The sequence below is a fragment of the Cyanistes caeruleus genome, chromosome 3 (genome assembly GCF_971803275.1).
Source record: "Cyanistes caeruleus chromosome 3, bCyaCae1.hap1.1, whole genome shotgun sequence".
Lineage (NCBI taxonomy): Eukaryota > Metazoa > Chordata > Aves > Passeriformes > Paridae > Cyanistes > Cyanistes caeruleus.
The window spans coordinates 23,268,560-23,282,403 of NC_141703.1; the positions used below are offsets into that span (position 1 = coordinate 23,268,560).

At 34.5% G+C, this 13,844-nt stretch overlaps 1 protein-coding gene across 3 annotated transcripts in view; it reads left to right on the forward strand.

The window, feature by feature from the left end:
- Positions 1-9,088, forward strand: part of PRKX (protein kinase cAMP-dependent X-linked catalytic subunit) — a 56,404-nt gene extending 47,316 nt beyond the window's left edge. For 2 of the 3 annotated variants that reach the window (XM_086880158.1, XM_086880159.1), the window contains 4 exons: positions 1,389-1,446; positions 3,565-3,642; positions 4,752-4,900; positions 5,306-9,088. In XM_086880158.1, coding sequence (XP_086736284.1) covers positions 1,389-1,446; positions 3,565-3,642; positions 4,752-4,877 — 262 coding nt within the window. In that variant the 3' untranslated portion in view covers positions 4,878-4,900; positions 5,306-9,088. Of the gene's footprint in view, positions 1-1,388; positions 1,447-3,564; positions 3,711-4,751; positions 4,901-5,305 lie in introns of all 3 variants that reach the window. The other variant, XR_015284243.1, reaches the window with a different exon arrangement.
- Positions 9,089-13,844: the final 4,756 nt, after the last annotated feature.

Sequence of the window (13,844 nt, forward strand, 5' to 3'; positions counted from 1 at the left end):
TGGGAATAGGAAAGTATCTTTGACCATGAACTCTGTGAATCTCTTTCTGGATTTCTGTATTTCTTTTTTCTGTTTTAAGTGTGTTTATAGTCATCCTTGTAGCCTCTTCCATAAGGAATGGTCATCTTTGTGAAGTAGAAAGGGATATTTCTGTGAAGGTGACTGTAAAAGGAGTTGGTCTCATGATTTAATCTAATTCAAATATTGATTGTCTGGAATAATCATGAGAGTTTTAAAAATTGCTTTCTATGAGGTCATTTTTATTTATCTGATAGTTGAATTTTTTTTCCAGTTGAATTTTAGAATTGCAAATGTAAAATGCAGCAGCTTTTTAAATTAGCCAAAGTCTAGCACATTCAGTTCATATGTTTTTTTCTGCACGCACTTTCGTGATTTCAAGGATAGGTGACACAATGCTATTTTTGGGAGGGATAGTAGACATTACATGTAGGAATGGAGAGAGACAGGTGTGTCATTGTTATGTTTGTGTTCTGTCCTGTAAAGAAAACTGCTGACTTGTTTGTAACTTTTCATATTGTTCAAAATTGCAACTAGCCATGCTCTTTATTCTCCAGCACTATGTGCTGTCATCTGTCAGGACTACTTGAGATTATAGGAATAAGGATGGTTAAACTTTTGTTCTTTCTTGTCATTGGCACTTTATTCAATTAGTCCAGAATGCTATTTTTCTAAAATCAAATTGCAAAATAATCTTTGAGATAAAATATAACTGTTTATAGAAATAAAAAAACAGATTTCTTCCAGCTCATAAGTAATCAAGCTAATTACATTAATTATGATAGTTTTGGTTTATGTCATAGTTGTTTGGGGCTTAATATTTGAAGTATTTTGCTATTAAAATGGAAGAGTTTTATGTCTCTAAACTTTCTTTAATCTTTTATAATTTTGATTTCGCTTTATGTAGAACTGTTCAATGAACCAGTTTCTTGGTCAGGCTTTTTGTTTTCAATGAAATTATAAATGTTACTGGTTTTAAGCATCTGACTAGCTCTTCCATGGTTTCCCTTGATACTTAGCATAAAGATGAGGGTGCTGTTTTATCTCCTTTTTTAATATATGTTAGTGTTGAGTTCTGACAAACAGATTAGAGATTCATTTTGAGATTTGGAATGCCCAGCGAAATGCAAAAATACAAAGACCTAAATGGTGCTATCTGGCAAGGGGCAGGGGAGGAGAGAGTTTTTTTTTCCTTTGTTTCCTGTAAGAGTCTGAAAGAAATCTTCAAGAATTCTGTTAAATTGTTTAATCTTCATTATCCTAAAATATGGGGGAACAAATGGGTCAAAGGGAAGCATGTCTATCTTCCATAACACTTGACAAATATAAATTACTTCTGTTTAACAGAGAACATGTTTTCTTTACTTCAGAGACCTTATTAAGAAGTTGCTTGTGGTTGACAGAACAAGACGACTAGGAAATATGAAGGTAAAATCTTTGCTGTAACACAGAACAAGATTGAAAGAATTCTATAGGAAAGATATATATATATATATATATATACATACCAACTCTTCATAGAGTTTTTGTTTTTATAAGTATGAAGCACATACATTTTCCCACATATTACTGTGGTTAAGCGGTCCTAAATGCAGAGTTTAAGCTGTGTATTTCTGTTTTTCTGAAAATCATTCTCCTATTTGGATTAATGCTATCCTTCATTATGATTTCCCTCTCTCCTCACCACCACCCCCACCACTACCCTGTTCATTAATGTGAAAACCTAGATTAGACCAGAAACATGGTCCTGTAGTACAGGGTGCCAGCTCATTTGATTCTTTTTTTTGGGGAGGTGTTAATCCCAGAAGGAGCAATAATGAAATTGGAAGTTTAAAAATTATTTTTAGGAGTATAAGGATTGTTGTAGTACTGTGATACCTGGTCATTGTCTTGGAGGGGCTGATTAAACACAGTCAAAACTCTTCCACCAAGAAGAATTACTTACTCTAATAGGAAGAGATTTATGAAGACTATAAATACTGAAATTAGTTCGTATAATCTTTCAATACTTTAGAGACACCTAAAGTTTCTATTTCTCTGGCCAAGGGGTGTTAGAGGTTTGCTCTTTGGCCCAAAGCACATCGAATGGTAAGCATAGGTGAAGAAGGTAAAAGATGTACAATCATCCAGGATTTTCTTAACATATTGATATAAATGATTTAAGCAGCTGTGCAATGTTTTCTTTTGGAGCATTTTTATGGCACAAACTGAGACTAGTAAGAGAAAACAGGAAATAATGTTTTTCTTATCCTTCAGCATCCTTTGTAGTGTTTTTTTACGGGGATTTCTTAAGCTGAAAATTTTTAAACTCATTTACTAGTGAAAACTTTTATATCTTTGGACAGTTATGAAGGAAAACAAGAACAAAAGAAAATACTGACTTATTCAAACATGAGCTTTGGTAAATGTGTTTGGCTGTGCTTTGTGTTGTTTTGGGGGATTTTTTTAGTCCGTGGTTGCTTAGGTTTGTTTTGGGGTTTTCTCTACAATTGACTAAAATGCTTAAATCAAAAACCATTCTAATTGAGAGAAGATTCTGGGGTGGGAGCATTAGGTCAGACTTATGTCTGATCCTTTTCCATGATCATCTTTAAAAAGATGCAAATCCCACTGAACATTTTCTGGGTGAAGCATTCACTCAAATCTGCTTTTGAGGGCACTAGATACTGTTATCCTTGATGCCTCATTGGATATGAGCATGGATAGTCTCACTCCACATAAATCTGAAAAAATCTAAATATTTGATAATGCTTTGTTTTGTAGAGCTGTACCTGGTATAATTTTGAGTGCTGTGCTGTGATCAGGCTTGAGACAGAGAACCAGCTGGTTTTCCCCAGTGCTTAATGCCTTCAAAACAAATCAGTGCTTTAAACAAGCTTAATCGTGAAAAAGACATTTTTATTTCTTACGTACATAAATGAAACAGGCACCCCAGAGAGAATAATCTCTACAAGGCAAATACACCTTTAGCTGCATATCTAAAATGAAAACAAATTTTAATATATTTACTTTTGTAACAGTACTGAGAACCTCTTGCTGTCAGCATAAAATGTCTGTAATATTTGAAAAAAACTCTCTGCTTCCTAGACATCATTTTTATTTAAAACACCATCAACCCTCATTATTTTTTTTTTATAGGGAAAGAATTAAAAAGTCTATCTGAATAAAAGACATTGTCTAAAATGCTGGAGAAAACAAAAGTAAATAGGACAGTACTGAATGGTTTTGTGGGTACTTTAAAGCCTGTTTTTGATCTGCATTGTGTCAGAAGAATGCTAAAAGAAGCCCAAACAAATCTCAAATCAAAAATAGTTGGGTTTTATTGCTGGAACTCAGGACCTGCTAGGGAAATAACTAATGAATGAAATGAAAATTAAATGAAAATTAATTACTTTATCCGCAAGAATCTTTTAATTGTTATCGCCTGAAAAAAAGAAAAAAGGATAGACTGTTAGTCTGCTTTGATATCACAGTCCTTGCAATGAAATACATGGTTTGGCATACATGTAGCTTAAAAAATAGTAATTTTGATTTCTTTTCTTAAAGAATGGAGCAGATGATGTGAAGAGACATCGATGGTTCAGGTCTATAGACTGGGATGCTGTACCTCAAAGGAGGCTAAAGGTACATTCTGCAAATACTGTATAGGACATCACAAGGAGAAATCATTGTTCATTTAAGATCTGTTGAAGGTTTGTTGGCTGTTGCATCTGTGTGTTTGTGTGTGTATAACCACATGTCTATATGCACACTTAGTAATTAAAAGCATATTTGCCTTTTTGCAATGCAGAGTTAATTGTATGAATGTCTGTTTTCATTTTTGTCTATAAATGAATTGTCTAAAAAAAAAATCCCTGCTTTAGTTTGCTGAAGCTGATTAGTTCATAGTTAATGAGAAAATGTAGTTTAGGGTTTTGCAAGTGATTCCTTGTTGTGTTTTTTTATTTGGGGAGGTGAAGGAGATTGATAATTTGTTGGTGTGAGTTTTTTTGGTTTTGTTTATGTGGTTTTTTGTTTGTTCTTGTTTTGTTTTTTTTTCCTTGTCCTTACATATAAGGAAGTATTTTACTATGGGCTTTAAGTTTTTGTGCCAAGTTCAATTCAGGTAAATGTTTTAATGAAACGTAAAACACGTAGGAGTAGGAGGAATAGGGAAAGTGAAAGAGAAGATCATAAGATCATAAGAAGAATCATAAATTCTTGGCACCTTCAAGTTTCATGAAAACAATCCATTTGAATTAAGTTGTTTTTAAAGCCATCCTTGTGAAATGAGTTATGGTGAATTTCTTTACCTGCTTGAATTTATTACTAGGTTAGGGAAAACCACAGTTGGTAGACAGAAATTAGTAATTTCAACCTCTTTAAAAGCAATCAGTTTATTTGAAAACAGTGGAGAGAAGGCTTTTTTCCTTCAATATGGTAGCAGTTTCCAGTGCTGCTGTGGAAATTCTTGTTGAAAAGAAGCTAGTGCTCAATGAAGTAGGTATCTGTATTAAGTGTATTAATTATCTAAGTGTCTTTCAAGCACATAATATTTAAGTGTAAAATTTACAAAGTGTGGGAATGTGTATGTGTTGCTGCAAGCTTCTCTTTCTCATGCCATTTATTATTAGGGAAAAGGTGAACTGCAAGTCTGTACTCCATTTGTTTAATAGATCTTTTACAGAACAGTATGATGGAGAGGATCTCACTGGGAAACCTACTAATATTTTTGTTGTGCTTCTTCTGACTAGCCTCCCATAGTGCCCAAAGTATCCAATGATGGGGATACTTCCAATTTTGAAGCTTATCCTGAAGATGACTGGAACAAGACACCTCCAGTACCTCCTAAAGATCTAGAGATTTTCAAGAACTTCTGAGTGTAACACCTACACTGGACAAGGTATGTCCCAATGTCAAAAGAGCTGTTGAAAACATTGCAGATCTGTGAGTGAGAGCCATAAGCAGAAATTACATTTTCTGGTTCATAATGGGTTGAAGTGACAAAAATCACTTACCTCACAGGATTTGGTTTTCTACAGTGATGAAGGTTTATTTGCGTACAGATATTTAAGTCTATTTTTTAAATAGTATGTTAAAAAGGAATACCTAGATTGATTTGACAGATAAGAAAATGTGATAGTTTTTAACTGTAAGGTTTTACTACCAAGAATGCAGACTCTAGAGGAGTAAGATTGTCAGATTAATTCTGTACCATGGATATTCTCTCTTATAAATGTGATAGGTTGGTACTTGTTACTGAGTTCAGATAGTCCACCTTGAGTTTTGTGTTCTTTTTTTGTCTTAGAAACTGGAAGGACACTGAAGCGCTAAGAGCAAGTCTGAAGAACGTTGGAGTTCAGATATAAAGGAAGATTTTTTTTTTTGTGGCTAAGTATGATACTGCATTCAGATATGTGTATTAGTCTGTAATAAATGTCAAAAAAGATGGAGGCAGGCAGGAATAATTTTTTGCTGTAAACATTTGACTTTAGTTTAGTAAATTGTAATAATGATAGTCTGCTCTGAAGTAGACTAACTAAAATGATATTTTTAGGATTATTTTTTTTAACTTATGGTTGAATTAAGTTTCCTGCTATTCCCAGATCCTTTTTGCATAGTTAACTCATAGACTTAATTTTATAAGTTTATACTAAACTTGTGTAATTAAAAGCACAAATTAGTATATATGTATATAATGAATACAGTACAACTAAAGCACAGGAATTGTGCAAAGATGTAAATTTTTGTACTTTGCAGAGTCTATGATTTTTATTTTTCAAATAATGTTTTACAAGAAGTTCTTTAGGAATAAAAGTCTTAAAAAAGGATAAATGAGTTTTTCATCATCTTATATACATTTTATAATTCTTTGTAAAAAACAAAAATAATTACGTTTTAAGAAAGATTTGTACCTAAAATTTCCAATGCCTCACACTTACAACCATAGTACTTGAAAGCAGAAAGACAAGGGTATGTTTTATTGTTGTTTAAGATGCATCTTAATGGCTAATTTATTAAATTCTGTTACAATTATGTCTCTTTGAAAACCAAAATTTTGAGTGGTTATACACTGTATGAAATGAGATTCCTCACATGAAAACTCACTGTAAACTTGCAAGTCAGTCCATCCTGATAAAAGGGCTTTAACTGGCTCTGACAAGTTGTTCCCTCGCAAGTTGTCTTCTCCAAATATAAAGCATGAGCCGTAACAGACCTTTTTCATTAGTGAAATAATTGCTGTTGAATGCTGAGCACTTCAGAATATCAGAGGGAAGACTGAATATATAGTACAGCCTTATTTTGATGCTCCTCCTTTTTTGAAAATTTCCTAGTCGCTGCTGCCAGCAATTTCATATGTGCAGTTCAGACCTTATATGGACAGAGTCTCTATTTTCATCCTGTGCTAACACCTTTCTAGCAGCTTGAGCACACTGTGTTGTGGAAGTATTTGCAATATTGCTTCATTTTAAATGGCACTAAATATCAGTATGTGCACATGTATGGATCTTTGTATATTAATGCACAGAAACATGAAGGTAGATTGAATACTAGGCAGAATCTCTTTTTTTAGGGTTTTTTTTTTTTCCTGTTACATATTGTGATACTTATGTTAATATAAGGCATTTGATTTTGAAGTGCTTCGGTTACAAAAAGCAGTTACATTCTTTAGGCTATTGTGGGTTTAGATATCTTCCAGTGAAGCTATAGTATTTAGACCAAATTTGTTTTTTCTCAGAGCACATCGGCTCTCTGGTGTTCTACTACTATGGCTTACAGCTCTACATAATACTCTTTAATTAGGTCATACAGACAGTTTTTCCCAAAAATTACTCTCCACATTTTTCATCTGAAAGCAATAAGAAATGTAGGCTGGAGATTTGTTTTTCTAAACTAAACCCTGAATGCCTAAAAAGTAGGCATTATAGTAATTGTTACTGAAATTACCAGATTTCTGATTTTATGGCATATCCATTACTGGAGTCTCCTTGTGAAAAAGTTATCTCAATTTGTTTTGTTTAGGCAGTACATAAGTGCTGTTGAGAACCTGTATCTTCTGGGGTATTATATTATTTCTTTATATAAAGCAAGTCTTACTTATCTGTGTAACTCGTGGCAAAGATGGACAATGTGTAACAGAATCAGGATATTTCAAAATGATAATCTGGAATACCACAAAGCTGTCTTGATGTTATGCAGTTTGATGGCCCCAGCTGCCACTCAGTAAATACTGTGTAGGAATGTATAATGAAATACAGGGCAATCCATAGGAAATTACTTTTAACATACTTTAAGTTCCTTGTTCTCGTGGAAAAATTACTCTAGCCCACTATATTTGTATCTGTGAAATTAGTTGTTCTAAATCAGTTGGAAAAACTGATAAAACACGACTTACTTTGTGTAAGGGGGAGCAAACAGTTTGGGAGTCTTCGTAATGTGCAAGCTTAGGGTATTTTGTGGACTCTGAATACTACAACATCAGTTTCTTATTTAAAAATTTACATACTGCAACAAGAAAGTATGCTAAATATAGGATTTTTCTTCAAATTTCAAAGCTGTTCTGTGTTGAAGTCTTCAGATCTGAGAAAATGAATTTGAGTAATTTGCCGCAGTGGCGGTTAGAAGTTTTGAGTGCTTGAACAACTGGAGATAGTGGATTTTCTTTTTATGAATTTTATCCATTGCTGGCAGTGGATGCACTGACACTCATTATGATGGAGACTAAGGAACTGAATACAACATTATTAATAATGATAATCCATTGCCTTTACATTGTTTCCGAGCCATGTGTACATACACCTAACTACTGACCTCGTCAGCATGCTTTCTAGTACAGAACTGCTTTCAAATTTTTTTTAATTAAAATACCGAACTAAAAAATAAAACCAAAACATTTTTGAAGCATTATTTTAAGTGATCAGTTATTTTCTCTACAGTCCTGGACTTACTGTGGTGTCATTACCTGGCTGTTTTATTTATTTGCACAAGTGAGTCTGCTTTAAGTCTTTACTGGGACTTCCTGGCCCAGTAATGTAGTTCTGTCTGAGTGCTCATGCAGGTAAACACTGCACTAGGAATTCTGGATTTGTGGATTTTTTAAGAAGACTAGAAGACTTTTTTTTTTTTTAGCTCCTATTCAAGTAGGGTGTTCTCTGAGGTTCATTTTCTTTTGATTCTTTCTGTTAGTGTGTACTTCTGCCTATAGACTGTTGCATAAGGACTGTTGTCTTGCAAGAGAGCCATAGGCCCTTGGTATTCTACATCAGTAAACAAGAATGTTAAACATTAAAAAACCAACCTTTATTTTTGAGTTTTAGATATATATATATATATATATATATATTTTTAATTGCCCAATCTGAGGTTTTAAGTGATAAACATGAATTGTAAACTCAATTGCCTTGTAACCAAATGATACAATTGCTTCATGATTTCAATGAAGAACTTGCTGTAGATTTTCCTGTAAATTAGCTTGATCAATGAATATGTGTGCTACTGAGCTTTAACTAATGTGATCTTCCACTGTAGAAAGTCATTGTTATGGATCAAATATAGGTACTAAACTATGTTTAAATGGATTAACAGGGATTTTACAGTTTTGAAAGCAATGAAGATACGGCTGTTCCTCAGCCCATCTGCTTGCCATTCAGAAGAGTTGTGATGCAGTGCTTCCTATGCTATAGAAATATTTTTCAGCTTTCAATGACTGTAGCATGATTCCTTTTCGTACTGTACTGTGTACAGACTTCCCATGTTTTGCACTTTTCTATGGCAAACTTTGACTGCTTTATAAATACTCTGTTGTGTAGCAAGTAGTGATAGTAGTAGCAGGCATTTGTATGCTGCATATCAGTTTGGACTGCTCGACTTGTGAGGTTCACTTAGGCTAATGTGTGTTGCTGGTTGCTTGTTGTAGCTCGCGTGTAAGTACTGTTCAAAGTTACAAAGTCAGCCCTCATTGCACAATGAAAAATCACTGTGATCTGTACATAAACCCTAATAAAACTTTATTGCTGTTTTATTTAATGTAATATCTGTCAAATCTGGATTCATTTAATAATAAACCTTTATATCTTTCCAAATGTTTAAACCTAGTTTGCTTCCATTTATGCTGGGAGGAGATTGGGGTTCTTCATCCAAGAAAATGGTGAAGGGGAGACAAGAGGAATAGAAAACAAATTTTTCCTTCTTTTCTTGTTTTAAGCCTTTTCTGAGCAAGACACAAGTGTTGGAACAGATTTCAGATGGTGTCAAAAAAGCACCAAAAAGTACATTTTCAAAACCATTTCAGATAGTGCACCAATAATCAAAAGTGTTAATTTGGACTTCTCGTTAAACTTTGATTATATTACCCTAATTGCTTTGGCATTTTCACAACTTAATGACCTGAACACTGTCCAGAACACTCAGTTCAATCAGTTTCTTTAAGCACTAAAATACTCTTACAAAAATCACGAAAAATATTCTTACAGTGTCAGGCACACCTCACCCTTTATTTCACCTTCCATCAAAACTTGAAAAGTTCATTTTTATCAAAATTTGTTTAGCTGTTCATGTTAAATTCCTTCTCTTGGGTCAAGTGTATTTTATTTCTTACCCTCTAGATACCATAATCTGGCGATAATTACATAGTCATAGAACTTACTGAATACAGTTTGGACTAGTTAAGGGCTCGCTTTTTTAAGACAGAATATTTATTTTTTTCTGACTGTCTTCATTCTAAATTCTGTGCATTGATGTTTTTCTCTTGTAAACTGCTGTATCATGTGCTTCAAGAGACTGCTAATGGAAAGTGAAGGAACACTGCAATGAGTCCTGGCAAGCTTTTAGTCATGTCTTTGACATGAATCAAAAGGATTTTCAGTTAAAACACAGGAAATTTTTAAATGGTAACAAGGAAGAATTTTGCTTGGCATCTTGTTCATGCCCCAGCCATATGGCAGAGTTTTTGCTCATTTGTCCCGAGTGCTAGATATTTTTTGAATGCACATGTAACTCTTTATCTTTTCCAATAGAGGCCATTTAAAATACACTTCTTCACTCATTCAGGGCAGGTAGGTTTTGTTGGACCACACTCACTACCCTCAAATCTCTCACTTCATGCTTTATTAGTCCTTTTTTTTTAGGACAAAACACTCCTAAAAGAACATTTGACAATAGCCCAGTGTTCTGTGACTCACTGCTAACCAGTAAAGGTGTGATACTATAAGGAATGATAGAAAGGAACTGGCACTAGTACATCTGGATCCTGCCCAGTACTTTGTGAATTCTTATATAATTCACCAGTTGAGCCCTTCCGTGTGCAGACTCCTGCTAGGTGCTTCAATCTCAGCTTCAGAATTCAAGCAGCTTTTCACAGTAAAAGACTCTTCTGCTGCACTCAGTAGATGACTCCATTCTGTCTTCCATGACCTCTGTCTATCTACCCTTCAAAAAATCTCCACATATGAGTGTATGTCAAGCTTTGTATTTATCCTTGAAATCAAAAACACTGTAAAATCTTAGCAAGATGTACAATTTTCTTTCTATGTATCAAAATTCTTAATCCAGTTTTGTGCAATCGTATTTTAAACTATTATTCTGTGAAGAGTGCAGCAGTCAGTGGAGCTACTGTATCAACTTGGACTTAAGGTAGGTTTATCTGATTCACTGCATTTCTTTCAATGCCAGTGAGTTGCTGGGGCAGTTGAGATCCTAACATCTCTTACTGCATCTGTAGTTGAGGCCACTGAAGTCTCTGAGGAACTTACCAAAACTGATACGCAAACTTTAACACGAAACATGCAGGCCTGTCTTACTTCTAGTATGCAGAACTCTAAGGTGCCATGCAGGTGGTGTCTCTGCTGTACTGGTTTTTACATAATTGGAGTACTGATAGATACCTTAAAAAGTGTAGTCGGGTGTCAGGTTACACAACTCACCAACCTCAGACTTTTTTTAGTAGTTCGTTGGTTTTTTATTTTTTTCATTCTTTTCTCCAGCATATTGTCCCAATTCTGGACTATTGTAATAAAGCAGGCAAATGAATAGGAGAAAAATATTTTGGGAAAACAAGCTTGAATTGGACTTTAATCCAAGATGTAACTTGATATGCCTGACCAGTACATACTTGCAAATGCAGGTGTTCTGTCACTAAATGTTGTAGAAAAAATGGTGCCTGTTTAGGTCTATGCTGGCTTTTAGGCTAAAATTTCTGTTTTTCTCAATATTTTTTCCAAAAAATTGTAGTTTCGAGAGTCAGAGTTTATTTCAACTGTAGTTGATAATCGGTCTAGTTTAGAGAATCTTTGATACTAAAATCCCTTGTTTGGAGGACAGTGCTTTACAATCAGGCTCTTAATTTTCCACCCAAGTGTAGTCTGTGCAGAGGAGGTGGTTGTGCTTTCAGTGCAAATGCTGTTGCAATTCACATGAAGAAAACAGCAGCTTGCGCAAACCTGCAGAGCCTCACCTTCAATCTTTTCACACTGAAGGACCAAGGCTCTTCTTGGAGTAGCTTTGTGAAAGTATAACTGAGCAGCTTAGTAAATATTAAGACTGAGGTGTAGAAAAACTCAGAGCTTTACAATGGCAGCTCTTCAGAGGTTAAACACTAGGGGGCTCAGTTTTTGATTTGAAACACGAAAGTAAAATATTCTGTGTTCTTACATGCTTTTGAAATTTGGTGAACAAATGCCAAAAATGTGAAGTGTTTCAAATTGTTTAATATCTAGGAGCTTCTTTGTCCTGGTTTTATTTTCTCAGTTACAAAGTTGTAGTTGAATTCAGGACCCTTTTCTAATCAAGATGCTTGTGAAGCACCATTTAAGTGAAGCAGTGCTGCTAGGTTGTGTTAATATAGCAAATAAAACATTCACAAGTGGCATGTCTTCCATTTGTACGGGTAACCAGTTTTCTTTGATGCATGTTAACTAAATGGGTTAACATTCTGTTCATAGGTTTTGGTCAAGCTTTTACCTATTCTACTAGCAGGTTTTGCAAAAAAAAATAAGCACGTAAGTAAACAGAAGAAGGTTGTTGGTTTTTTGGTTTTTTTTCTGTTAATAAAGCTGAGCTGTGAGATGATATATAAATGCATTATCAAGGATCAGCAATCTTAAGTAAATGCATTATCCAGGAAAAGCAACCTCTTCAGATTAATAAATTCCTTCTTTGAATGAATTCAGATTTAGGTTTTTTTTTTATTTTTCTTACTGGCCTGTGAGTTAAAGCAGTGCTGCAGTCCCTGTGCTGTGGCACTTGCTCCTCCTGCCACTCTGCCATCATCCATGTAGCAGCAGTAAGTGAGCCTGCTAACCCAGCTGATTTGTCAGAAATGTTTCCCTGCTGGGACCTGAACTCTGAATCAAAAGCACCACCTCCACCTACTTTATCTGAAAAGTTTTCAAAAGCTGAGTGTGACTGAAATCTTTCTATTCTCTGCAGGTACTTGCCACCAGGGAGCAAGACTATTGCAATGTTCTGTAAAATAAAACAAAATTCTAACAGTGCATTTTGAACCTATTTTCAAATATTTACATAAAACTCCTGTGATTCACGTAATCCTCAGCAGAATCTTGATGATGGAAAAAGGAAAGTGTGGTGGTGAATCACTTAAGCAAATGTTGTTAAGGACTGAATCCTTACTTTAATATCACCATCTGGCTATTAAAGAAAGATTTTAAATAATTATAATTATTTAAAAAAATATTTTCTAGGCAGTCTGTTAGAACATGAGTGACCTTACCTTTGAGTCAGGTTTTTTGCTTACCCTTGGTTTTGGATTTTGAAAACATCTGGAGTCTGCTGTAGAGACTAGATTCTGCTAGTGATTTTCCATTTTATTTTTGTTTCTATGTGGCTGGTGATTATTTATATGCAAAATATGGTACATTTGAAATTATGTTTAATTTGTTAAAAATTTTAATTAATACATGGGCAACAAAATAGGAATAGACTGTGCATTCAGTTTAAGATATTTAACCATATCAGAGCTTCGGATGCAAAATATTTTAAGGTTGGAAGTAGAGTAATACTGTCTGAATAAACGAGTATGAAGGTGGTCTGATTTCAGTTCTTCAGCTGGGGATTAACAGAGCTGTTGGATGAGGAATAAGAAGAGGAAGTTTTCTTCAATTCCTCTCTTCCAACCTGTCAATAATGATGTAGTTTAAAAAGTATAGTTATGGCAGTAACCAGTATTCAAGACTGAAGCTGGGTTATGTACAGGGCATTTCTCAAAACTGCAGTCTGGTTTGTGGTGATGCCTAGCAGCTTGTTGTCTGTTCTGTATCAGGTTTTATTGGGGTGCTTTCATGTTGGGAGTCACCTCCTGAGAACAGATTGTTGGTTATTGTCACTCTAAATGCCTTTTGTATCACTTTGAAGTGCAAGTCTTTGATAGAAGTATAAAATCTCGCTTATTGCCCCAAGACCAAGGTTCACCTTCATAGAAAAGGAGCAGCTGAGTTAACGATATTAACCCTATCTTCTTTTTTGTTACAGCACCTTCTTGGAATATTGAATGACATTTGACATGTGATGCCACATTTCTTAAACAAAGGAGGCTTTGCAGCTTTAAAAGATGGAGCTTTTTACTGATTTTGTTCTGCTTACGCAACATCAGTATATGGAAGTAGCCAACACAAGACAGTTATCAGCTTCTGAGTTTGCTGCAGAGTAAAAATCTTTTTGTAGGTCATGTTTACCAAAGGATGGGACTCATTAAGATAACTTACCAGTCTAGGAAACAAACTTCCATTGGGCTTGTGACAAGCAAGATTTTTTATATTTCCAAGTATAAAAATAAGAAGATTGATAAAAACATGGTTATTTTTGTTGATGTAGTTTAATATTAAAACTTAATT